Genomic DNA, 26,607 nt, shown 5'->3' with positions numbered 1-26,607 from the left:
CCCCAATTTAAATGGCCCCAGAGCCACTTGGGTGGCTCAGTCGGTTAAGCATCTGACTCTTGGCTTCCGCTCAAGTCATGATCTCAGGATCGTGAGATCAAGCTCCAAGTCGGGCTCTTTGCTCAGTGCAGAGTCAGCTTGAGATTCTCTCCCTCACTCTCTGTTCCTCCTGCTTGTGTGTGCTCTCTCTCTCAATTAAATGAACAATCCTTTAAAAAAAAATGGCCCCAGGTATGTTTGGGTTTCTAGATCTGTACCTTTATCCAGCCCTGTTACCTGGTTCATAATTTCTGCAAACTGTGGAAGTTTACTCAGCTCCACAAGATTCAGCCAGGTCATATCAAGGATCCAGCGAAACGGCTTGGGAGGGCAGGCTTTCAGATCCAGAGCTGCTCCCCCTGGGGAAAGGTGTCAGCAGGAATCAGGTCAGTGTATGCTTCACTTTTAGACACATTTTCCAAATAACAGAAGTGAGGTAACCATATTACAGAGAAAATGGGGGAAATCATCACAACAGAAAATGTGGCTATCTTTTTTTGGTCCATTTCCTTCAAGTCTTAGTGTTTTACTTTCTGATTTACACCACCTTATAAAATACAGATGGCAACTCCTTGTCATTTCTCCCTGCACCTAATTTTTCTCAGGTGGCCGCAGCTGTTTGCATTTTTATAGTTTTTAAAAAAATAATCAATTTTGTGAAATTTACAATGTTGATGTCAATGAATAGTTTTAACTTTTCATGGGTGATTTTAAAAATCACCTCTTAGTCTTAACTCCTCCAGAAGTTTGATACTCAATACTATTTTTTACCAGGTCAAAAAGATGGAGAGGATTACAATACTTCTGTGGGTTTTTAAGGGAGTAACTCATGTTCAGATCATTAACTCAACATATATTTACTTAGCATTCTCTGTGTATCAGCATATTCCAGACATTGGGGATAAAGCAGAAAAAAAACCACACAAGGCCTCTGCTCTTAGAGAATCTAGCAGAGAGCATGAATTATAGCATTGGATCACATTTTGAAGCAAACCACAAATCAAATGAGCATACCCAATGGGGCAATCTTCCACTAAGATACATAATTATATTTACAGCTTCAAAATTCCTCTATTGCATGTCTTTAGTAACATGTTATTAGCTGTGTTGTTTAATTCAGATGTGTGCAAAACAGTGATTCTGAACTTTTAAATCCTATAATCCTCCTGAAGAACTCATTAAATGCCACCACTTCACGTATCAACCATTGGGCAAAAGAAGGAATGGAGGGGACTGCCCGCAGAGGCTGCTCTTCCTCTAGCACCTTCCTGAGAAAGTGAGTGAGCTGAAGTATTCTTTTCTCATAAATCCCTTTGTGCCACCTCTGGGTCAGTGGCTCTGAGCACCACAACACCTCTAGAACAGGTCAGCCTTCTCTGGACACCACACCCCCATCACCCGGGGAAAGAGAAAGCTGTCCTCTCACACCATTTCTGCTGGTACCCAGTTTACTGATGGAGAAGCAAGTGCTAGAGAGCATCACCTGCAGACTCAAGGGACTCTGTTCCTCTAACTTAGAGACAAATGCATTTTCTTCTTGATTCTTTCCAAAAGCAATGTTTTCATGTGACTTTAACTTTTAACATTTAGACATCAGGAGAAGACACCTAAACCACAACCCGTGTTTTCAAATATCTTGGTGCACCTCCACTAAGCCAAAACAATCACAGCCCATCTTACTCCCCAAGATATTCTGGCTCTGCCACTTGCCAGCTGCATAAACACGGACAAAGAACTCAATATCTTTCGGTCGCCTCTTCTGTCAAATGGGTGTAATAATCAAATCTACCAGATTAGTTGCTGTGAAGATTAAAAAATGTCATGTATGTAGAAAGCTCAGAGCAGTCTTGGGCCATAGTAAGAACTATGTAATCATTAGCTGTTATTTTGACATTAGTTCTCTGTTTTGGAAGGCTCAGGTCAAATCCAGCCTGGAAGGCAAGAGCAGACCCCCTAAGGTGTCTTTTTGTCCACGGTTTCTGACAAAAGAAAGATGGTATCTTTCTAAAATAGAGGCAGGGAAAATTTAGTTATATCAACTATTCTATAACGTGGGATTGTCCCTGGTATCTGTTTCATTTTTCAAAGTATTCTCACATTCTCAGTTGAAGAAGGAAGTCAAAGACACCTTCTAAATACTGCAGAAAAGAAGTAGGAATTGACACAAAGGGACAGTCGTTCCTAGATCAAATATTTCTGCTATGATAAATAAGTCTTTCTTCTTCCCCTCTTAACTACTGAGTTAAAATGATAAAAAAAAGTCAAAGTCTAAGGGCTGTATTTGTTAACTTTGTAAAAAACTTTGAAAACAAAATCATGTATCCTTTTCATAAAAATAATTTGGTTAAAATATAAGCCAGCTCAAAACTAATACAAACTGTACAATAAACCAATTTTGTTTGTTTTTCAAAAAATAAACCTCTTTTACTGCTGAGCTGATTGTACTTCTGTCAACAACCTATCATACAATCCCAAATTAATCTTTTTAAAGCACTGCTCTGTTCATGGTACTTCCCTGCTCGTAAAACATTCGATGGCTTCCTATTGCCAACTGAATTAAATTCAAACTCTTCTCACTGGCTCTCCTGGCTCTCCTGGCCTTGTGCAATCTGGCTCTCTCTGACTCTATGGCTTTATGAAGCAAGATCACAGACACACTCTCACCATGACCCAGATGTGCAGCCTTTTTAATTTTTCTGTGACCACTCCAATCCTCCTCACAAATTTCTTCCTCATTGTGTTCATCAGTCTCCTCTGGTTTACATCCTATCCCTCGAAGAATCCAGTCTCCATCAGGTAATGGCTCTGGTTTGGCTGGGTGGGCGAGGGGAGAGATGAGTGGACTGGGATTGGGTCGGGATGGGGAGGATGCCTCAGATCCGCATGCTGCCCTCCAGTCTCTGCCATGGGCTGGGATTCGTGTACTGTGTCCTCTGTGCTATGACAAATCCTGTCTGACCTACAGGGGCATTGGGCTGCTATCCACAGAACACTGGTCTTTTGTGCCCAGGAATAAAGTTCTGCTAGCCTGCAGCTTCTTGGTTTTGAACTGCAGGCCCTGGCTGTACACCAGCCCTCTCAACATATCCACACCACACTTGAGCTTGCCACACATCAGGCTTATCCCTCTAGCCATTCCCCTCCACCAATGCCAGGTGGGATGTGGCTCCGGGCAGAATGCAGGGACATCTCCCATCTGGATGTTTCTCAAGAGCCTTTCTGTATCCACCCAAGGTTCTGCCTCAGGAGATTGGGAAGCGACAGGATCTGGGTACCTGACCTCCTTCTACCTTCGATTCTCTTGTCCTTCCCACCACCCATTATGGCCCAAAGAGACAGGTTTCCTTCTTCTTTCTAAATCCTATCTGGGGGGCTGTGTTGGCAGATGGGACTCAGGAAGCAAAGCCAGCTCACGGATAAGGAAAGATCCAAAGTATACCCCTGATCAAACTTGTGTTCCACAGTTAGAAGGCTTTGCTATAATTGAGGCTCATTTTTCTCCTGCTTCTGCCTAGATCCCCACAGATGTCAGCATCCTTCCTCCCCATGGCCTAGTGCCCTGGACACTGAGGCTGTGGCCCCTGGTCCAAGGGAAAGCTTCAAGGTGGCTGAGGTAAGTCAAAGGAGCTTTCTGGGTTTGGTAAATTTGGGCTCACTTTATTTAAACGTCACAGAGGCCACAAACCTGTATGCCTGGACCCTCCAGAAAGCCTGCCCGCCTCTCCCAGCTGGTACTTATCACTTCCCCTCTGAGCCCCACAGCCTCTTGTACATGGAGGTAGTAGGGGATGGTCTCTGAGCTCATACAACTGGTCAGTGGCAGACCCTGGCTCATTTCCCTGTACCACACTGACTTATGTCTACGCTTGAAGACATCAACTTCTCCAGGTGCATTCAACCTGAGAAAAAATATGAACTGTATGACACAGTCCAGGTTCCTTTGAACTACAAGACATGAAAAGTCCAGAAATTTTAGACATTATGTAAGATCATTTGCAAAGCTTCTACAACAGTCATCTAACCTGAATCTGGGGAAGAAATGAACTAAAGTTGAGAAAGAAGATAATAGAGTAGTCAGTTATAGCTTCCTGCCTGTTTATTATAAATAGGAAACTGTAGGTACAAGTGTATCCTGTCGTATCCCCTTGTAGGATAAATTTAGAAATACTCTACCCTTTCTTTCTACATGTTATCTTTTATTCCCAGGGGTTTGGTTGTTATGCCCTATCTTTGCATCTGTCTGACTTCTTCTAAATTGTCTGGCATATCCTTTCTAACCACTGGATATCTCAAATTCAACATGTGCGCATAGTTCCCAGAGCTGTTCAAAAACATTCAATTTTCCCTTCTTCCATGCACATGGGAAAAGTATGTATCCCTGCTCTCTTTGAAGCTAGCTGTGGCTGTGTGTCTTGCTTTGGCTAATGAAAAATGAGTATTTAAGTGACACATGTCATTCATGGAGTAACTTTTAGATGCAGGCACCCAATTTGTCTTATCCTGTTCCTCTGCCATAGTAATTATAGAAGCAATTCCTAGATGACCATGACAGGCATGTTGGAGAGAATAAATGAGAATCTACCACCCTTGTTGTGTCAAGCCATCAAAAGTTCAGGATTGTTTTCATGGCCACGAAACCTGGCCTCTCCTTTATATTCCCATTATCTTTACCGGGCTAAGTATTACCCGTGGCTGGGAAGATTATAATAAATTCCCTTGAACCTCTTATCTGCAATCCTATGCAAGCCTGCCAGGGTCATCTTCCTAAAAGATGGTAAGAGATTCCAGAAGGACTACATCTCCACCTTATACAACTCCTTGTCTCTCACAAGATCAAGAAAATCCTTCCTCTAGGAATCAAGGCTCAAAATTTACATGCCCCCTTCATTCATTCCTTTTCTGATGCTGCTCTATTTCAGCGTGGAAGGTCTCCTTCACTTCTACCTCTCCCTCACGGTCCTTTTTAAATGCCACTTTCTTCTTTTGGGGGGTGGGGTAGCCAGAAAATGTCTTATTAAACTTTATACAAAGAGCGAAAAAACATAAGAAATACATCAGAACATTTTTCCCATGGATCAAATCATCTGAAAAATTCACGGCTTATCCGACAACAGTATATTTTCCAAGCAGCTCTTACTGGCCTCACCAACCACAAATCTCTCCTTCCTTTAGAACATTAAGACTTTGTTTTTAGCTCTCTTGTAGCATTTAGGGTTTTCTGCAATAATTTAAAAAATTATCTATATTCCCATTATGGGACTGCTTGCTGTGAAAACAATGTCTGGTTGATCCTTCTATCCCAACACTAGCAGGGTGGGCTTGCAGAGTATATGCTCAATGAATATTTGTTTGACTGAATTGAATGAAAATCTTCTTAATGATACTTTGAACCCGGAATGGAGATGAGCATTAAAGAGGATTAATTTCCAATATGAAATCCAAGGGTGCCTTTTTCAGTCTTAAAAGTCATTATACTCCCTTGCTCAAGGAATTGATCTCTTGCAATAGATAGAAAGCTCATCACCAGCCTCACTGCTCTTCTCTTTGGCATTTGGGCTTCCCAACCACAGGCAACAATGATCAAACTTCAGGTAAGTTTGATAACTAAAACAAAAAACAAAAACAAAAACAAAAACACCACCACAGACCTGAGGAAAATCATTTCGAGCAACCAGAGCAAAGCAAATGGGAATCAGAAAAAAAAAAAAAAAAAAAAGAGGTATAAAGAACTTGGCTCTCCCAAGAACAACATTCGCCCACTGTATTATAAAAATGGGTCTCCAGCACATCAAAGTGCTTATCAGAAGCGCTCTCCTTTACATACTGCATCCATACTCCAAGCCCTTTACCTTTAATGAGAGCCTGAAACTCTCTGTGTTTCACTGTTCCTCTCTGAAGATCAATCTTCAAGGTCATGAGGAGTACAAAGAGGAATTTGTGGTTTTCGTACAGGCCTCTGACAGAGTATGTAAAAACTTCGTATGTCAGATACTCAATAATATTTGTAATTCTCTTTTGAGGTAGTGGCGACTTCTCAGATCTGCAACACATTTTAAAAATTTGGGCAGTAAACAGCCATTTCTAAGACAGTAGGAATACAAACAAAAAAATTTGAGGTACTCTGCGCAGGGGTCGAGGGTGGGACACAATGGGGTAGGGATGGGAGGCCCCACCTGGCCATAGACTGGTCAAATAACTTCAAGAACTGGGCCAGCGAGGTCTGGTACATGATGTTGACCATGCTCATCTCTGTGATGAGGAAGTAGAGGATGCTTCCACGGGTGGCTGCAGGCCGGAACTCCTCCTGAGCTGTGTTAATTTTGATCTCAGTCTCTGCGGCCACGTGGAGCTTTTCACTCACTTCGGCTGCTGTCTGCTTGGTGGTTCTGAGAACCCCGATGAGAGATTCGTCATCTACCAAGGAACCTAAAAGTCAGACAGGAAAACGGGAGAACGCAAGATGGGGAAGCCACAGAGCAAGACGCATCACTTCTGAAATCATCCTGTTCATTTTCAGGGCCACTTCATCAAAGCCGGCAGGATAGAAGGGCGGATGTTAACACACTGAAAAGCTTCTGGCCCAACTGTCATCTGATGCCTGCATCCTTCTAAACATTCCTGCAGACAGGTTATCCCTGATGCTGCCTGTAAATTTGCAAAAGGTGATTCCCAAGGCAGCCCCCGTAACTTGGTCTTCACATGTCTGAAGACAAAATCTGGCTCCCTCCACCCTGGGTGGTTTCAGCTGTGCTTTATGTGACATGGCTTTCAACGCTATTACCATCTCCGTGGTCCCTCTGAAAGTGTCATGAGAACTTGCTACTGAGAACTCTGGTGCCTCTGTGTCTCCAACAGAGAAAATTGGAGGATGGTGCAAGTGTCCCACCAGGAATAAAAATCCTCATTTTATTTTGAGTGTCACCCTTCATTATTGTTTTTAATACGAATAATACATCTGTGCCAATACATTCCATTTTAAGATACGGGAAGACACTTCGGACATGCTGAGCTAAAGGTCACGATATCTGCAAACAGCAGTGCCCTGGCCTACCCTCCAATTCTGGATGGTGGGTGAATGCTAGGAAAGTGTGAGTTACTCTGATGGGCATTCTAGGTCTACTATGGAAATTCAAATTGTGATTCACCTCACAGGAACGAGACCTTGATCCAGCACGCTCTTGGCTGGATTGGGGGGAGAGCTCTCAGCAATCCTTGCTAATATTAGAATGCCCAGGAGTATCCAAATGGCAGGGAGATGTCACTGGACCAGGGGACAGACAACTTCACAAACACAAGCAATGCAATCAAGGCAGATAGAAGGATTTTTCCCTGAGATCACCATCAAGGCCATGCAGGAGAATGTTGTGAGAATAACACATTATGTACTTCTGGAGGTTAAGATTTTTGCTTATCCAAGGAGTACAGTGCTATTGGGAAGCACTCTTTATGAGTCTGTAATAAATGGTAGAATTTAGGCTACTGTGATTTGCCTACTGCAGAACAATACAGTGTTTGTTGGCTTTATTGTCTTTGGATAGGATGTTTTTATTTATTTAGAGAGACTACATCCCAAAATTAGGGTGTAGCACGTGGATCTGACTGCCCTTGAGGAGAACCCATCCCTGACTTCTAAGTGGGAGGTCAAGGCAAAGTGGAGAGTGAGCTTCGGCCCTGGGTTCTTAAGTGCCTCTGACACAGATTACACACATCATAGCCCATTGTGGTAATTGTATTTCAATGCCAAATGAAAGAGTCAATCTCTATTAAAAAAAATTAGATTGAGCACATTAGTTTCCTTTGGGCAAGCAAATTAGCCCATTATGAGTTACCTAGCTTACTGGGAGCCCTTATTTTTCTCAGGAGAGAGCAATTACATCGAGAAAACTGTATTCTTCTCAAATGCTCAGACTCTGTTTGCTAATTCAAAAATCAGATTCTCTGAGGTCCCTCTTTAAACATCTAGATAAAAATTGTCTTGCTTGTGTTTGCACTGTTTTTTTTTAAGATTTTATTTATTCATCAGAGAGAGAGAGAGAGAGGCAGACACAGGTAGAGGGAGAAGCAGGCAGGGAGCCTGATGTGGGACTCGATCCCAGGACTCTAGGATCACGCCCTGGGCTGAAGGCAGGCGCCCTAGGCTGAAGGCAGCCACCCAGGGATCCCCTGTGTTTGCATTGTTAACTCAACTGCTTTCTCACATCTATAGTCACAAAGGAGGGTGCTGAAAAGGGGGTCCCAAGAAATCCTGACTCGGGACCCATTACCCATGTACTTATTAATAACATGGTACCTTTTGTGGCGCTTAACTTGTAGAGAAGGTTGTCTTCAAGTTCCTTCATCTTCCGCTTGTTGAAAGTTACATCCTCCAAAAGCTTAACCCTCTCAGACTCTAATTCCTGTTATTAGGAAACAAGAAATAACAGCAGAATTGTAGTCACCGGTAATTATGGCAAATCCAATTTCTCAGTGCTTCTGATCAATTTTTTAAAGTTTAAACCAAAGTGCCCGTGAAATGACTCTACTTTTTTGTTCCTCAGGACACTTTTTAAGAAATTATGCCTACTAGCGTAAAGTTTCCACAGTGCTCACACTGGCATGAATGAGACACCGCTGCTAAAGTAATTTTGTCTGATTATCCCCGTGTTCTCTTCCTGGCTCTATGGTTATTTAGATTAGAGAATCCCATTCTCTTGGCCCTGTTCCCACACTGCCTTTGTGTGAAATGTGAACTTGATTGGCAGTCAGAAATGGTAGAAGCAGAGACATACTATCAAAGAACCAGGAGGCCATCCAAGCCGAACATGAGCTCTTGGTTTGGGATCCACCTCTAGCAACACCAGGTACCTGGTTTGACAGAGCCAATTGCCAATACAAATCCATTTGCCATGGTTTAACATCTCTAACAGAAGGGCTAACCTGGATGTTTAAAAGCATATTTTTTTCTACCAAAATAGTGTATTTTTCAAATGACACTTTGAAAAAATTTCAAACTTTCGGAGAAGTTGCAAGACTGATACAATAAACTCTCACATATGTTTTGCCCAGATTCACCAGATAACATTTTGTTTTATTGCTATCTCTTCCTCTATAGAATACTTATCATCATTTTTGTTCTTCTTATAATTGGTGAACCATTTGCTGAGGTCATGATCCTTTACCCCTAAAAATTTAACAAATCTCCTAAGAACCAGGACATTCTCTTACTCTAGTATACTGTAATTTTCAAATTCAGGAAATTTAACATGGATATAATACTCTTGCTAAACATAGAGTAAATTGAAGTTGTCTCAATAGCATTTTTATAGTATTTTTTTTATCTTCTACAGAATCACAGTGTACTTAGAATTATGTTAAAAGGGGTTTTAAAACTACTTATTTGAGAAAGTTTTTTGAAAAAAAAAAAAACACTTCAGAAATTCCATCACTTTCAGAAAGTCTTCTTAAACCAATTGTCATCCAAAGCCACAGCACAAGGTTTATCTTTCTATCTGCCATGGCTTGCATCACAGTCTGTGTGTAGATTATGTCCCACCAATGAGATTCTGTGCATCTAGAGGGCAGGAACTTGTCCTATTCACTTTTGTTTTCTTGACAGCACTTACCTCGAGGCTTTGCAGAGAGGGGACTCAACCTAATAAATATGTGCTAAACTGAAGTGTGCTGAATTTAATTCAACAGCTTTATTTTACATCTGGGGAAATGGAGGATCCAGAAATATTAACTCTAAATCACATCCCAACATAATCCCCACAGCTCATTACTGGCAAATGCAGGCTAATACTCCCATTCTCCAACTCCGAGACAAGTGCTATTATGGTCATCGTACTATCAGGTTTGCAGTATTTGATGGGGGTGGCAACGAAGGTCATGGCTGCATTTTCAGGGGGGCAGGGGGAGGAATACTTCATGAACTGTTTCCATTAAAATGGTCACCTCTGGGTGGCAGTATAAGAATATGTGGACAAAATGAAATCACATCAGCTTCCTTTTCAGTTTGATCTGGAAAAAAAAGCATCATGGTCCGGTAGACACTTGTGGGTTTTACAGCACGACCTGTAAAACTTATCTAGGAGGCCTGACAGGATGGAAAGTCCATGCATGTGTTTGCAGAGGCTAAGACCCTATTCTCTCTGGTTTCTGTTTGTTCTTCTGTAAAATGAAGGTGTGTAAAAAGAGCAGGACAGTTAAGAGGGTTAAACATCATAGTCTGGATGTCCTCCTACAGATTAAGAGTGTGTGTGTGTGTGTGTGTGTGTGTGTGTGCTTTTTTTCAGCAAGGTTGATGTTAGCACCTTAGAGCATCCTTGAAGAGGAGGCTGAGACCTAGAAAGGCAAGTGCGGGGCCCTCTGGGGACACAGAGTGTAGCCTACCTCAGACAGTGGAGTGGCCTGCCTTCAGGAAGTTCGTGCGGCCTGCACGCAGCACCTGATCATCTCAGATCAGACCAGCAGCACCACTTAGAGCGTGAAGGAAGGACTTATTTTCAACAGTTGGCACGACGTGGCCCAAAGAGGGGATGGGGCCCATGCCCTCTCCGCCTGGCTGGCCACTTTTGGCCCCATGTTAACCATCCCTGTTAATCAGGTAGGGCTTCACTTCTTTTACTGAATCTCTGTTTCTCTGGCATAAGGACCATTTCTCTTTCCCTCTTCCAGTGTCTTTTCTGTGTTCGTGGCATCTATGACTATCTCTTGCCTTTCCTTTATCTTTGTCCAGTCTTCTGCTACCAATCTTTTTCTCAGCCTCCCCTGTTAAGCTTCTCTGGTCTTTTATAAGTCTTTCTAGTCTTATTGTTTCTAACCTTGCCCTTCCCCTGAACCCTCAATACTTAATTCTCTGTAAGCAAATATAATCTTTCTCGGATTTTACGCAAATATGTTTTCCATATGCAAATAAGTATAATTACATTTTAGGCAAGCATATTTTATGCATAATGTTAAATGTTTTCTGAGATTTATCTTAAAAATTAGTTTCAACTTGTATCAGTCTCTTAAAGTCTTCCAGTTTTAAGTTGTTCTTTGTTTTATTAGAACCTTCAATCATACTTAATTTCTCTGCCTTAATGCAAATTTTATTCAATTAAAATTAGAGTTGGGCTCTCTGTATCATTAGAGTACTAGACTATACTAGTTGAAACTACTCCAGTGGTAATACACTCATTTGGAGCAATTTCTTTTTCTACAAGATCATTATTTTATTGAATTTTTCAGGGACATCAAGGAGCATCCATCCATAGGACTATGAGGGTCGACATACTCCAAGGTTTAAAGCCAGAAGTAGAAAGAGCAGTGTGAATTCTGTGTGTGTGTATGTGTGTGTGTGTGTGTGTGTACGTATGTGCAGGCACATTTGGGGTTGGAGGACAGGTGAGTTAGTTACATGATTTCTTAACAGGACTTGACACGAGACAACTAAACTAATATTTATGTTAACAAAGGCAGATGTGGTTGGCGTAATTTTTTCCTTCCCAAATACTTAACAATTTCATAATACATTTTGAGCATTATTAAAATTTATTAGAAGTAGTCTTTAACCTTGAGGAATTATTACCTGTTTCTCAGTTAAAATTACTCTCCTTAATAACTGATTCTCAAGTCCTTTCATGGTGACAGTAAAATCAATGACTGATGTTTTCGCGTTGATCTCAGGGGTAAAGGCAGGGTTTGGTAACTTTGTAGTAATATAAAGTTTAAATGTATCCATGATATCACATTCCTTATCACCGACTTTCACCTACATCGATTCAAATATAAAAATTAAAGAGAGCTTAAAGGGCAGAACAAGGAATCTGTGGTTAACTTAGGAAAGAATTTATCAGAGGTCAGTGCTGTGAAACTTGAATGAATTGCAGAGGAAAAAGTTCTAACACTTTCATCAGTGATCTTAAATAATTTAGATATGTGGTCCTGCCGGAAGATGTTGTTAGCCATGACACCAAACAAATTAAATGAAAGATTTATCCCAAACAAATGTGGAATAAACTCAGACACATCTCAGATTTGACTATTTTCTCCCACTTGGAGGAAACTGTTTCCTATTAAAGAAATTTGTGGTGTTTAGCGGAAGTGTTATCTCTGTTTTCAGTCATATCTAAAGTGTATTAGACTTCAGAAAGAATTAAGGAACTTTTCAGAGAAAAAAATGTCAACATGTTTTTCAGAAAGATAACTTTTCTTAAACACTACGATTTGCAATATATTAAAAAACAACTGGTTTTGCTATCTAAAACTTAGGTGGACATTATACCATTTTAAAGAACTTACATTTTTAATTAATCTTGATTCCAGATGTGGATAGAAACCACCTCAATAAGGCCCTATCATATTCTCAAGCACCATGTCTGCACACTGCAGATAAGAATCTGTTCCTTGGGATCCCTGGGTGGCGCAGCGGTTTGGCGCCTGCCTTTGGCCCAGGGCGAGATCTTGGAGACCCGGGATCGAATCCCACATCAGGCTCCCTGTGCATGGAGCCTGCTTCTCCCTCTGCCTCTCTCTCTCTCTCTCTCTCTCTCTCTGTGTGACTATCATAAATAAATAAAAATTTAAAAAAAAAAAAAAAGAAAAAAAAAGAATCTGTTCCTTTAAAAGACCTTCAGTTATAAAAATCCTACACCCTCCTTGGGCATGTTAAATATGGCACATAAAAGATTCACATTATGAAGAAATGTTTTCATTTTTTTAAAGATTATTTATTTATTAATTCATGAGAGACACACAGAGAGAAGTAGAGACACAGACAGTGGGAGAAGCAGGCTTCACCTGACGCGGGACTCCACCCCGGGCCCCAAAAACATTTCTTCAGGCCCACCTGGGTGGCTCAGTGGTCAAGCGTCTGCCTTCGGTTCAGGGTATGATCCCAGGGTTCTGGGATCGAGTCCCGCATCGGGCTCTCCACAGGGAGCCTGCTTCACCCTCTGTCTGTGTCTCTGCCTTTCTCTGTGTGTCTCTCATGAATAAATAAATAAAATATTTTTTTAAAAGAAATCTTTGTTTAATGAGAAAATTTGCATTCTGTACTTATTCACTGATATTCATGAAATTAAGTTGTCCAAAGCAAAAAATTGCAATCAGAAATGCTGTCATTTATCAAGAAATAAAACCAAAGAAGCCTAGAAGAAGAGAATGCCACCAATTAAAAAAGAAATGCCTCTAGTGGAAACAATTCATGTTCTCACCAGTGATGAGAAACAGGAGTCCACAGCTTCCAGCAAAGTCTGTGAGTTTAGATTGAAAGCTAATACAGAGAGAAATGAACAAATCAATGTCTATAGACTTTATTAAAATGCCATTTTTCCAGTGAGAAAAATGTATAATATAGATGAATTTTATAGGATAGATGAATATATAATTTGTAAATCCGATTTTCTCAGAGCTGCCAATATATATGTATTGTATGTGTGTTAACACTAACATATTATTATGACCAGACAATGTCTTTCTTTAACTTGTTATTTAGTGTCAACTAAATGGCTATTTCTACCAAGATATTGCTGTCCCCTGTATTTTTCATATACTATTTTTAAAATGAGGGAAGCACTAAACATGAGTTTGGCAATCATTTTCTCCAGTGTATCAAATAACTATCACCTGAAGGAAGGTGGCTTTGCTGCTATGCTCAAAAAGATAAGTAGATGTCACCATTGTTCTTTTCTTGTCTTCTTCTTCTTCTATTTTTTTCTCCCCAAAACTCACCTTGAACGTGGTGCCTGATTTAATGAAATTCTTTTCTAATACATTATCCAGGGCTGGATCCAGCTCTTCGCGAATGTCCTCAATAAGAAGGGGTCGCCCCAAGGAAAGGCTGTCCTCCAAGTGTGTGCGGAAATATTTATGGTTCAGGGATGTTACCTAAAAATAAAGGGTTCACTGCTATATGAGTGCTAGAAAGAATGTGCTTATTCCACAATGTAAACCAAGAGATTTGTTGGATAAGTGCTTAAGAATATGAAGGGCTGTATAGGAAGACTTATGAAAATAAAAGCAAGAACATTTAATTTTCAAAACTTGGTGAGCTCATGACTTTGTGGAGGCCCTGGATGTGCAATAATAGTCTCTCTGATCAAAACAGAGTGGCACTCCTTCAAGGAAATGTCAGAGCTCTGCTCCTACTCATCAAAGAGAAGAAATCAAGGATTAAACCTGTTATACTTACATAGTCTCAATCACTCAGAGAAAGGAAAGTAACTTGAGTATTTGCAAAATTCATTTATCTTCTCAGGACAACTCATGAGATGATCAAGTGATGAAAAATAAGCATAAGAATGTCAGAAATTATATAGTGAATCAAACCAAGGGCTTATCCAGGTATTCTGTCTCTAACAGTGGTGCAACAGAAGAATGTGATAGATACTTCCCATAAAATCAACTTAAAATACTATATGTTCACTTTTTATATTATATTTTTAAAAAATCAGTATTCTGAATGCCTGGTAGGGCCCCGTTTTTTAGTTCAGTGTTTGTTGATTAGTTAAAATAGACACACGGCGCTGGTTGATCCTTGCATTGGCCAAATGGCTTTGAACTCTCGCTTCTCCTATGATCCCTCCCCTGCCTAAATGTGAGGCTTCCGGAAGGTTCAGTCCTCAACTCTCCATCTCCTTATACTCTACCCTCTGAATTCAGCTACTGCCTCTATGCTGCTGTGAGGGCTGATCTTAAGACACAAGGAAGAGCCACTGGAACAGCAGGTGATTAAAAGAGTAGAATTAAAAGATATTACCTATCGCTTGCTATGAAAAAGAGATGCGGAATTAAAAATTAGATAAGTCTACCCTTGTCTTGTTTTGGATAAAAAGAAAATAACTAAAAGAAAAAACCCTGCATAGGAAGGAATTTGTTTCCCTAGATGAACAGCTTTATTTACACAAATGATGAGCTGTGAAAGACCTCATTATGAGTTGATAAGGTAAATGAATCTAAACAAATAGCTTTAACCAGTTTATTAAACAAGAAGAAACAAGGTCCCAATGAGACTAAATATAATTGTCCTCCTCTATTTCCTAAGGAGTAAATTCTATTTTTGTGCTTTGCTTCCTAAGTGTGATGGTTAATATTCTATGTCAACTTGACTGGGGTAAGGGATGCCCAGAGAGCTGCTAAACACTCTCAGGGTGTGTCTATGAGGCTTTTTCCAGAACAGATTGGCCTTGGAGTAGGTAGACTGAGTAAAAAAGATCACCCTCACCGATTTGGGTGGGCATCATCCAATCCATTGAGAGCCTGAATAGAGCCCAAAGATGAAGAGCAAATTTACTCTCTGCTTGAGCTGAGACATTATCTTCTCCTGCCCTTGGGTTCTTGGGCCTTTAGACTTGAACTGGGACTTATACCACTGACTCCCCTGGTTCTCAGACCTTCAGAGTTTGGACTGGGATTCCATGACCACCCTTCCTGCATCTGCAGCTTGTAGACAGCAGATTGTGGGACTTCTCAGCCTCCCTCATCCCATGAGCCAATATCTCATAATAAATCTTTTTCTATACCTCTGTATTTATATAGAGATATCGTATGCACAATGTTTCTCTGGAGAACCGTAACTAATACACCAAGTAAAGAAATAATAATTTTCAAATTGTCAGTTTATTAAAGATAACCTTTAACCATCTTCAATATCTTTTATTAATTTAAATTAATATCTTAGAGTCTTAGAAATTACTATCTTAATTCCAAGTTTAGTTCCCTTGACTTTCTTGTATAGTAACACTATGTGGGGGCTACCACCAGAGCCTGGGTAACCTGCTCACAGACTCTAGTGTTGGGTCTTTACAAGGTGGTCAGTGAATTCTTTACAGGAAAACTTGATGAATACAGTGAATTCTTTATAGGGAAACTTGATGAATACCTTCTTTTTCTGGAAGTCAGAGCTGAAGGTTCTGGAGGTGGGTTTGGAGGTGGCCTTGACAAAGCTGCCACAGTGGAGTGCAGTCCTGGACATACAAAACATGTTTTGTTTTTCATTTATAAAGTGTTTCATTGGGGCACTTGGGTGGCTCAGTCAGTTAAGTGTCTACCTTTGGCTTAGGTTATGATCCTGGGGTTCTGGGATGGAGCCCCACATCTGGCTCCCTGCTCAGTGGGGAGTCTGCTCCTTCCTCTCCTTCTGCCCCTCCTCCCATTTATGTTATCTCTCTCTCATTTACTCTTGCTCTTTCTCTCTCAAATAAATAAAATCTTTAAAAAATAAAGTGTTTCATTTTGTTTTCCTTCCCATATAAAGAAATAGCATTTTCATTTTATTCTGTTTTCATTTATGTGTGTTTGTGCATGTGTTTATCCACATGTTTAAAAAAAATAATGCCTTCTGAGTAAGGAGAATATAGTTCAATCTTCTTACATTATGTTTTAAACATACATAATTATCTCTGGCATATGTCTATTACTTCTTCAAGAAGATTGCTGAGAATGGGTAACATCAGAAGGACATAGTCAAAGTCCATCAAGGAGTTTAATGTCAAAATGGAAAGACAAAGCTATGATCAGGAAAATTAAGAATAGAATGAGTAGGGAGTCGGACAGTCAGCAGAGGCAAGAGGAATGGAACAGGGGACACACTGTAGTTGCGCAGGATCCAGATCCAGGGAGGTCATGAGCAGGAATGCTCCTATATACTCCACTCATACATTCCTTCTGTGAATACAGCTCCTCAGGAGCTACATTCCCATTAGATTTCATTTCCCTTAAATCTCCTCCTCCATTTACACTCTCTTTCTGGGATTTCTCTGGGGTTTCTAAATTAAACAGACTGACACATTGTGTTCTGGAGTCTCAGTGAGTTGGGAGTATCTTAGGGGTGTTCCAGAGCACCAGGAAGCATCCACATGTCAGTGAAGCCCTCATCTCACAACAAAATCTTTCAATATTTCGTCATTAAGTGGTGTTTGTTGTAGGCTTTTGGTAAAATACTTTTTATCTGATTAAGGAAGATCCTTCCTATTCTTAGTTTTGCTGGAGGTTTTATCATGAATGGGTGTTGAATTTTACTAGGTGCTTTTTCTGCATTTAACAAGATGAACTACATGATTTTTCTGTTGCTTTTCTCCCCCCCCCCCCCGCCACACACACACCTTGTAATGATGACACACTCTAATTCACTCACTTAAATTCAATAAATACCAGAATTCCTACCTTACAGAAAGAGCAGTGCAGAAAATATAAAGATGGTATAAAACCATAAACCTTGCCGGCAAGAACTTTATGATATAGTAAAGGTAAAAGACAAGCGTGCAATGAACAATGATTGAAGACAGACTCTAAGTCCACATCGGAAATCCAAACAAGACATTGTGAGCATTTAGAACAAGCTACATTAAACTGAGGACACAGGGAAGTCTTGTTGAAGGTAGTGTTGGATGTGAACTTTGAAAAACATTTTAAGACATTTATCTGGGATGTAAATGAAGTGGGAAGTAGGGTAAAGAAAGACATCGTGGTTTGTAAAATAGTATAAGCAAAAATATGGAGCCAATAGACTTAGAATCTGAGAATGTTATCTGGGAAATGGAATTGTCGTATTGGTAGTTGAAATATTGACGATAAATCTGAGATGCTGGAATCCTGCCTCTGTCTACCTCTACCTTAAAATTAACACCATATCATGGGGCACCTGGGTGGCTCAGTCAGTTAAGAGTGTGACTCTTGATTTCAGCTCAGGTAATGATCTCAGGGTTGTGAGATCGAGCCCCATGTCAGGCTCTGTACTGGGCATGGAGCTTGCTTAAGATTCTCTCTTTCACCCTTTCCCCTACCCCTCCTCCTCTATAAATACATACATACATACATACATACATACATACATACATACCTTTTTAGACCCCCGCTCCAAACCTGGACTCTATAATGCTATGAAGTGCCATGTACCTGAGCTAGGTTGGAGCACATAGCCTTAAACCAAGGAGTCATGAGTTCTATTTTTGGGGCTTTGCTGTAAGCCCAAACCCAAGGCTCAGAATATAAGCCACATCCAACATTGGCAAAGAGGGAGGGAAAGTGACAGAGAGGAGAGTACATCACGAGAGAACACAAAAGAGAGAAAATAATCCAAGCCCTTGCCCCAAACCACTGTTACAAAACTCAAGCATGTAAACCAACAAACAATTATCACAGAGATGACAACTTTATGACCAGCAGAATTAAGTGAAATCCTGGGAAAATTTCATGATTTTAAGAATGCTTTCACATACACCCGATGGTACCTACCTGCAAGTCATTTTCTCTTTCCTTTGATTTAATCCAAGTTTTGCCTTGAGTCTGTGGGTCTATGAGGAGTGGGTATCTGGTGGCCTTCGTCACAATGATGCCATTCTGAATTGAGAGGTCATCTCCTGGTAATCCCTGCAGCCCCCACTCCCCAATCTAAGTAACAAGAAATGGATATGGCCAGTCAGAGAGCAAGAAGGTTTTCACAGTAATTAAAAGTGCCACAATATTAAAAGAATTTAATATTGGAATATATTTTCTTCTATTGAGACTATGCAATGGGTACCTAGAAAAAGACAAATAAACTTGTAAATGTAAACCAAATAACCTTCACCTAAAAAAAATAAATTTCTAATCTAATAAATCCTTTAACTCCAGATTAGAGTTTAGTCCTTTAGGGTTTAGTACTTTATACTACTAATTTTCAAATTTATGAAGGAATATTGTAAAATCTGTAGATTTTTGAAGCTTGGTTGCTGAACATTCAGAGAACATAGGGGCTAAATTCATGGTAAGACTCAGTTGGTGGTGGGATCCAGATGAGGCAGGGTTAGTGGAAACCAATAAACTGAAATAGTTGGAAAGATAAGCAGCAATAGTTAAAGTCCTGAAGCTTCCCCTTTAGGGGGGAAGCTGTCCTTTGGCTCTGTTCACTCAGGGAGCAGGATTTGCATAGGTGGAGGCAGAGAAGTTAGGAGAGAGAAGATATTATATTGGCAAGTGCTCATCAACGACATTTAAAAAAAAATGTTTCCTCGGGCTCATGGCTGGCTCAGTTAGAAGTGTGCACGACTCTTGATCTTGGGGTGGTGAGTTTGAGCCCCACATCAGGGGTAGAGATCACTGAAAAATAAATAAATAAACTTAAAAAAATCTTCCCTAATTATGAGAGAACTGCCAGCCTGCCTCCACATGGTCAATAAAATCACCTGAGATCCAACAAATCCACAAGGTTCTACCTTCATTAAAGTATCCCGGTAGCCTCCAAAGGCCATAATTCATAAGGAATATCCTGGCCCACTTTGCCTCATCAGTGCCTGCATCTTTAATACATCATCTAGTCCCTGTAACAACCAGTTGAACATTGTTTGAATTGGAAAAGATTAATTTTTTAACTTTTAAATACAGATAACACGAAACTAATAGCATGGCTTCCCAAAAGAAACAGCCACTGGGGAACATATTTACAGATCAGAAAGCAGCTCATGAATACAAATTGCCTGGAAAGCATTTAATGCCATAGAAGCTCTTCAAGATATGCTGAAAATTGACAGTGGCATCAAATTCCCAGCAAGGAAGTTTAGTATCGTGGGGCTTGCCATCACTCAGTGATGCCAGAACGTGCTGCTGTACACTTTGGACACTACGAAAAGACGGTTAATGATCAAAAGAAGATGAATACCAGTATTTATGGCCTACCTAATGCCTATAATCACCTAAAGTGTTTGAAAGAGTGTGACTTAATAGAAGTGCTGCAAATAATAGAAAGTTAAAAGAAGAGTTCAGTCTTAGCAAGTCGATAATCTGTGAATGATCCCTTTTTTCGGAGGATTTTATTTTTTTTTTATGTAATCTCTACCTTCAATGTGGGGCTTGAAATCACCACCCGGAAATCAATTGCACATTCCACCAACTGAGCCAGCCAGGTGCTCCCACGTATGATCTTTTAGTTCACAGCAGTGCAACTAATATTAATTTGAAAGCAGGATTTATTAAAATGCAAAGGAACTTTTTTTATATAGAAAGCTTGTTTAAAAATTAATTCCTAAGTGTTTTCAAAACAATCTTTTCAATTAAATGAAAAAAGAAAGAACAAGAGGTGAACCTTGATTTTTTAGTAAGTACATCTGGAATTCAAATAATGTTATAAGGAAAGTGACACTCACTGTAGGCGGATCCACCAACATTGAAATAAGATTCAGGTTTTCGGTGAAAGGAATCTTCCGAGCTCTCAGCTCTATCTCCCATTGATCTTTAAGCAAATAGTTCCGAAATATCTGATTGAAAGGACCAAGGTAGGAAAGGAATCCGGTGCACAGCAAGATATCACCTACAAGTCTGTGGAGAGATGAGAGGTGAGTCACCTAACCCATTCAAGTTCTCCCATTAAGGAGTCCCAAAGGCCACAGGGCAGCTTTGTTTTGTTACTAGGCAAAAATCTTTCTCTGCTCCCTGCATAACACTTGGGAACCAGACATGGAGAGACCATGCAAAAGGGAGCCCCCCCAACCCAAATGGTGAGAGGAGAGGCCACATTAGAGGGAGGCCAAGGAGCAAGAGAGAAACTGCTTCCTTGAAACCTGTAGGTGCAGAGACCTGGCTCCTAGGAAGGAAAGTATCCTTTTCCCATGCCATGCCCCGGTTCTGATAATATTTGGTCTTGATAAAACTGTTTTCTTCTCCCCCTCTGGCACTCCTCTCCTTCTCCCAATTCTTGCTGTTCTCTACTTCTCTCTCATTTCCCTCCCTTCCAGTTTCTAGGACACCAATAGACACTGGCACAAGAGACCCTTGGTTTTAGAGCAAACCACTGATCCACACATTCAAAGTCATTGAGGTGGAGAGTATAGAACTGGAGAAAGTATCTAGATGCTATTTGCCAAACAATATTAGAAGCACTCTTAGGGGGATGTCTGGGTGGCTCAGTGGATTAAGTGTCTGCCTTCGGCTCAGGTCATGATCTTGGGGTCCTGGGATGGAGTCCTGCATCAGGCTCCCTGCAGGGAACCTACTTCTCCTTCTGCCTGTGTCTCTGCCTCTCTCTCTGTGTCTCTCATGAATAAATAAAAATCTTTTTTTTTTTTTTTAAAGAAGCACTCTTGGGGATGCCTGGGTGGCTCAGTCAGTTAAACATCTGACTCTTGAATTCGGCTCGGTCATGATCTCAGGGTCGTGAGATCGAGCCCTGAGTCAGAGTCTCTGTTGGGCATGGAGCCTGCTTAAGATTCTCTCTCTCCCTCTTCCTCTTCCCCTGCCCCCTGCGCACACTCTCTCTATCTAAACAACAACAAAAAACAAGAAAAGCAACAACAGAAAAAGAAGCACTTTGATACTGAAAACCCACATTTCTGAACCAAAATTGAGATTTAAAATGTTTCACAAGCTTATGATCACTCTCCATTTTATTGAGAACGGATAACCTAAACTATAAGATTCAGAAATGGATATATGGAGATGAAGGAGCAAAGCACTTCACCGGGGAGATGTATTTTATTTTCTTGAATGTCACAAAGAGGTTTCGGGTAATCACCAAGAAGGAAAGTAATTATAACAAAGACCAAAATTTATACCTATTGATCTGAGCTTTAAACTCTTTGCTTTGCTGAGTCCACCGGACTTTTTCTCCACTCAGCCCATCGATGAGAGTGGAAGCCGCCTGCATCTTTTTCCGGCACATATCTGCATCATTTACCAAATCCTACATTCATAAAGAAAGAACATCTCAAAGAACTTTTCAAAGTGTTTCATCAAACATCCATGTATTCACACATAAAAATATGTGGAGGGATTTCTTAATTCGCAAAATATAGTCTAAAAAAAGCAATGTGAGTAACTTTACGTATTAAATTCTGGTAATGAATTCATCAGATGGTTATTTTACCTTATGAAATTTCAAGGAAAATGATTTTGTAAGAGAGAATCTAAATCACCTAAATTAATATAGTATTTCTATTCAGTTTTTTCAAGACAGTCTCAAATCAATAAAATGTACCAATTTTGGTTTTGGATTTAATAACTCTGAGCCCTTGGAAGTTTGTTTACAAAGTAATTTTTTTCCCCAGAAAATTTTACACAACAGCGAAGTGTGGTAGCCAGCTTGTATCAACTTACAAGAGCCAATTGTTATATTTTTTAGAAAACTTGTGGGCTGGTGTGGAACACAGACCTAATTAGAAATTAAATTATATAAACTTAACAATTACAGAAACTACATGAGAAGCAAAGGTAATAGATAATCCAAACTCATCATTTCCTAATTGTTTACATTTTTGAACTATCTATGTGCTTAAGGTTAAATCCACTGTACCTGCACGGCAGTATATAGTAGTGTGCAGTATGTAACAGTGCTATATACATAATAGCACAGTATATAATAGTGCACTGTTGTGCATCTGTCTTCTTCTTTTTTTTTTTTTAGTTTCAGATGGAGCATTCAGTAATTCATCAGTTGCATATAACACCCAGCATTCATCACATCAATGTGCCCTGCTTAATGTGCATCTGTTTTCAAATCTGTGTTCAGTGTTGGCACATTGGTAGCTTAGAACTGACTGGTGGGAGGACCTACACCACAGAAATCGGGAAACTGTGCAAATCATGGCTTTTATTCCCCCTGGGCCCCTCCCACCCCCAGAGCCTATTGTTACCAGACCACCACTGCTTACAGCCTATCCCATGAGGTTGTATCAGGATCCCTCTTTGACACATAAAGCTCCATCAGTTGCTTCCAACTGGCTAATGAATAGTGCCTGCACTGAATCTCAAACCCAGTTCTCTAACCTCCGAATCAGTACCCTTTGAGGATGATACCACAGCTTACTGTTACTAACAATGATTATTAAAGACACACACAAAAAAAGACCTTTGAGAGTCAAAAATACAAAACAGAGACCATATCCAGTAATGGACAATCAGGTAAATTTTTTTTTTGTCAATAAACATTTACCTAATTTCTAAATACAACACACCCTTGTGTAAAATTTTAACACATCGCTTCAGGAAGTTTGTATATTTAATCTCACCATTTTCTCATTCATGGCTGCATCGAATTTTGCTTGCACTTTATCCAGCTCGCCTTGTTTCTCATTGAGCAGAGCCTGTGCCTTCCCCAGCTCAGCATTAGCAACCGCCAGACGGCCCTCCTGCTTCGCTAGGTTAGCCTTAAAGAGCAAGAAGAGGTAACTGCATGGTGCTAGTTGTATTAGGTCTGTAAAATATTTTTGGTTTTAATGGTAAATAATAACACGAATTACACAATTTTTGCTCAAGACGGTATTTAGAGGTTGAAGCGTGTTCAGTTGGAGAAGCAGAGCTTAGAGATAGTTCATTAAAGTTATATTTCTTTTTCTTTTTCTTCTTCTTTTTTTAAAGTAGGATCCACAGCCAGCATGGAGCCCAGCACAGGGCTCAATCTCCCAACCCTTCGATCAAGACCTGAGCTGAGTTCAAGAGCCAGATGCTTAAGGGACTGAGCCTCCCAGGCACCCATCTATTTTTTTTCAATTATTAGTGTTCAATATAGAAAACATGGAAAATGCAGCAATGCATAGAAAAGATAACAGAAATTGCCTGTGATTTTACCCCATGATAGTCTGAGTATTGTGTTAAGAAGATGATAACCGATATTTTCCAGTTTTTTTTTCACTTAATATAGTGTAATCATTTCCCCTTAAATATGCCCTTAAACACTTTTTCAGGAGCATTAGTAATATGACTGCATGATATCACACCAGTTGGATGTATCATAATTTATCCAACCTTTGCCCTACTTTTAGACATTCCCTCCCAGCATTTTTAATTATTATAAATAAAGCTGTTGAGCATGCAAACATTTTGGGTTGCTTCCTTCATAAAGATTTTTTGAAGTGAAATTACTGTAATGGTAGATTTTTTTCATCTTTTTTCTGAGTCCTAGAGTATGGACTTAGAAATTATCTGTTTCATAGAAATTTAAATGAATTGGTAAAGTAAAATAGCAATAAAGCCTTCTGGGGTAGAAGTTTTTTGATGACATTCTCATTTTCTTTTTCAATATTTAATTTATTCAAATTTAGCCTTTTTTGCAGGAAATATTAATTTAGTTAATATTATTGTTATTAAATTTAATTTTTTAAATGTATTTTATATAACTTTAAAATTTGCCTTCTAATTATTTAAATCCACATATCTGTGATTTTACATATTTTCTTCTTGATTATATTTTCCAAGAATATGTCTTTTATATTTTGTTTTTGGAAAGCAACAATTTTTCAATTCTGCTACTTTTCTATAATTTTCAATGTTATTTTTATTAACTCTATTCCACTTTCCTTAAGGTTTATGTGTATGTGTGTGTATTTATAAGTGAGAATGTATTGGAATGCTTAGTTTAATTAATAGCTAAGAAAGTGCCATTGAGCTACATAACAAAAGCTCTGGTAACTAACTTCTGTCATAATTTCTTAAAAAGAAAAAAAGAAGTCACTGGCTTTTTTTAAATGTAAACTTTCTAATTTTATTGCTTATATTCAGAAAATGAGGCTTCAGCAATTTCTGCCTTTAAGAATTAAATCAAGATGTTCTTTTAGAATTGAATATGATAGATTTTTGTAAATGTTTCTGGGTCACTAGAAGTAATTTCATATTCTTTGTTCATATTCAAGAAAGTTCAATGCAGCTATTCAACCTTAAAAATGAAACAGTGTAAAATCTTTGTATAATTATTAGTTTATGTCTGCTAAAGACTGGCTGTATAATTTGCAGGACCCTGTACAAAATTAAAATGTGGAATCCATTGTTAAAAAATTATTGAGAACTTCAAGAGGGTGACAGCAGGCCAACTGTGGATCCTTCTAAATTGAGGTCCTGTGTGCACAGCACAGATCACACACCCATAAAACCATTCTTCCACACAATCTCAAATTACAATGTATTTTTACTAATTTCCACTAAAAATATTAATGCATCTTGATTTTTGTAATTTGATAATATTTTATTACAAAAAACATTATTACGATTAAGTCTGTGATCCACAAAAAATTGTGGATCACAATTTTTAGGAAAATTAATTGTTCTTATGAATGCATTTTTTCTTAAATTCTACATCTCTTGGTATCTTTTTTCTTGAGTGACCTTCCTACATTTTCTCATCATTTCCCTTTATTAATACTTTCTTATTGTTAACTTATTTTCTATTTTTCTCCAAATTACCTATGCACAGAATTTTAAAAGGCAGCCATTTCTATAAGGTTTATTATGAAAACCAGCAACCCCCTACCCACCTGGTCATCATTTTCCATTCCAACAAGCAACCACTTTCAACTTTTTAGCTTGATGGTGGGGGTGGGACAGGAGGGTAGGGTGCATCAGAGAGGTGTATTTTATGAATCCTGAGAATGTCCTTCTGTTCCCTCAGACCTGAAGAACAGCCTGACCCAGTATAAATGGTGTGTGCGCACATGTGTGTATGAATGAGTGCACGTACTTATCATTTAGTACTTAAATTGCATCCTTAAGAATGTCTCTTAATTCCCTTAGACATGGAGGGCAGCTTGGTCAGTTATTGAACTCTTGGACCAGAGCAATTTCTTCAATACTCTGCATATATTTATCCATTACATTCTAATATTTAGGGTTGCAGGAAGTCTGCGCCATCCCGATATCTCTTCTGTAAGCAACTTTTTTTATTTTGCTTGATCATTTGTTTCTTAGATGCATATAAGGGGTTTTTCTCCGTATCTTTTAAATTTAAAATGTTTCTGGGTGTTGACCTTCATTTTTATAAACTTTGTTTGGAATATGGTAATCAAATTCTACCTCCAAACCAAGTCTCGTTAAACTTTAAAGAAACAGCATGTTTTCTATTACGACAGCTTAATGGTTACTTGCAGTGAATTCATTTCCTATTTAAGATAACAAGTTGGTTTTGATGTCTTGTCTGCGATGCCAAGAAACGCTTAACAGATGTAAAGAAAATGAGAAACTGTGAGAGGACATGAAGGAAATAAAAAGTTTAGTCAAAATTATGCTTTGTCTTTTCATAGCAGTAAAATAATAAAATCAGTGACTGATTTTATTAAACATTGATTTCCTAGGAGAAGGATGGAAACTCTTACCTTCAGGGGCAACACTTCTCTATTGATACCATAAAATGTTGCCATAGCAAGTGTCCAAGACAGCAGACCAGCCACATTCCCACAGACTTTTTTTGCATTTTCCAAAGAATAATCATCCATGTTAAAATACGGCTGTAGCAACTCAACAGTCTCTTCATTTATAGTATCCTTGGGGAACTGCTGAAGGCTCCACAGGAACCCTGTTGCACTCATCAGCTGAAAAATAGCATTACAACCCGGAATTCTGAGAGAACGTAAATAATTTCTTCCTGAGTTAGTATATAATTCTAAATTGAGTTTTTTCAAAGAAGTAACAATTGATTCACTCTCATACCTACACATCAAGACTATGACGACAGTTGACCTAAATCTGTAAGTTGCAAATTATCTTCCTGTTACCATGGTGGAAGATTAAAGAAGAAAAGATATGTCAGTTTCCTGTCTAGTGCATGCATCTGAATGCCACCAACCACACAACTTCCCTTTTGGAGACTGGGTTGGCACATCAAGAGTGTGCCAAGGGGCACCTGGGTAGCTAAGTGGGTTAGGTGTCCGC

General features: G+C 39.4%; 1 protein-coding gene across 1 annotated transcript in view; it reads right to left on the bottom strand.

Moving 5' to 3' along the window:
- Nucleotides 1-26,607, bottom strand: part of DNAH8 (dynein axonemal heavy chain 8) — a 357,024-nt gene that overhangs the window by 81,490 nt on the left and 248,927 nt on the right. Inside the window, exons 70-80 of the mRNA XM_038553950.1 lie at nucleotides 26,052-26,267; nucleotides 22,980-23,117; nucleotides 21,528-21,655; nucleotides 20,124-20,295; nucleotides 18,238-18,393; nucleotides 13,735-13,890; nucleotides 11,591-11,773; nucleotides 8,330-8,435; nucleotides 6,213-6,465; nucleotides 5,889-6,079; nucleotides 277-398 (exon numbers count right to left, since the gene is read on the bottom strand). Of these exons, the coding sequence (XP_038409878.1) occupies nucleotides 277-398; nucleotides 5,889-6,079; nucleotides 6,213-6,465; nucleotides 8,330-8,435; nucleotides 11,591-11,773; nucleotides 13,735-13,890; nucleotides 18,238-18,393; nucleotides 20,124-20,295; nucleotides 21,528-21,655; nucleotides 22,980-23,117; nucleotides 26,052-26,267 (1,821 nt within the window). The remainder of the gene's footprint in view (nucleotides 1-276; nucleotides 399-5,888; nucleotides 6,080-6,212; nucleotides 6,466-8,329; nucleotides 8,436-11,590; nucleotides 11,774-13,734; nucleotides 13,891-18,237; nucleotides 18,394-20,123; nucleotides 20,296-21,527; nucleotides 21,656-22,979; nucleotides 23,118-26,051; nucleotides 26,268-26,607) is intronic.

The sequence above is a fragment of the Canis lupus genome, chromosome 12 (genome assembly GCF_011100685.1).
Source record: "Canis lupus familiaris isolate Mischka breed German Shepherd chromosome 12, alternate assembly UU_Cfam_GSD_1.0, whole genome shotgun sequence".
NCBI lineage: Eukaryota > Metazoa > Chordata > Mammalia > Carnivora > Canidae > Canis > Canis lupus.
This window is presented reverse-complemented; position numbering and strand designations above follow the sequence as displayed.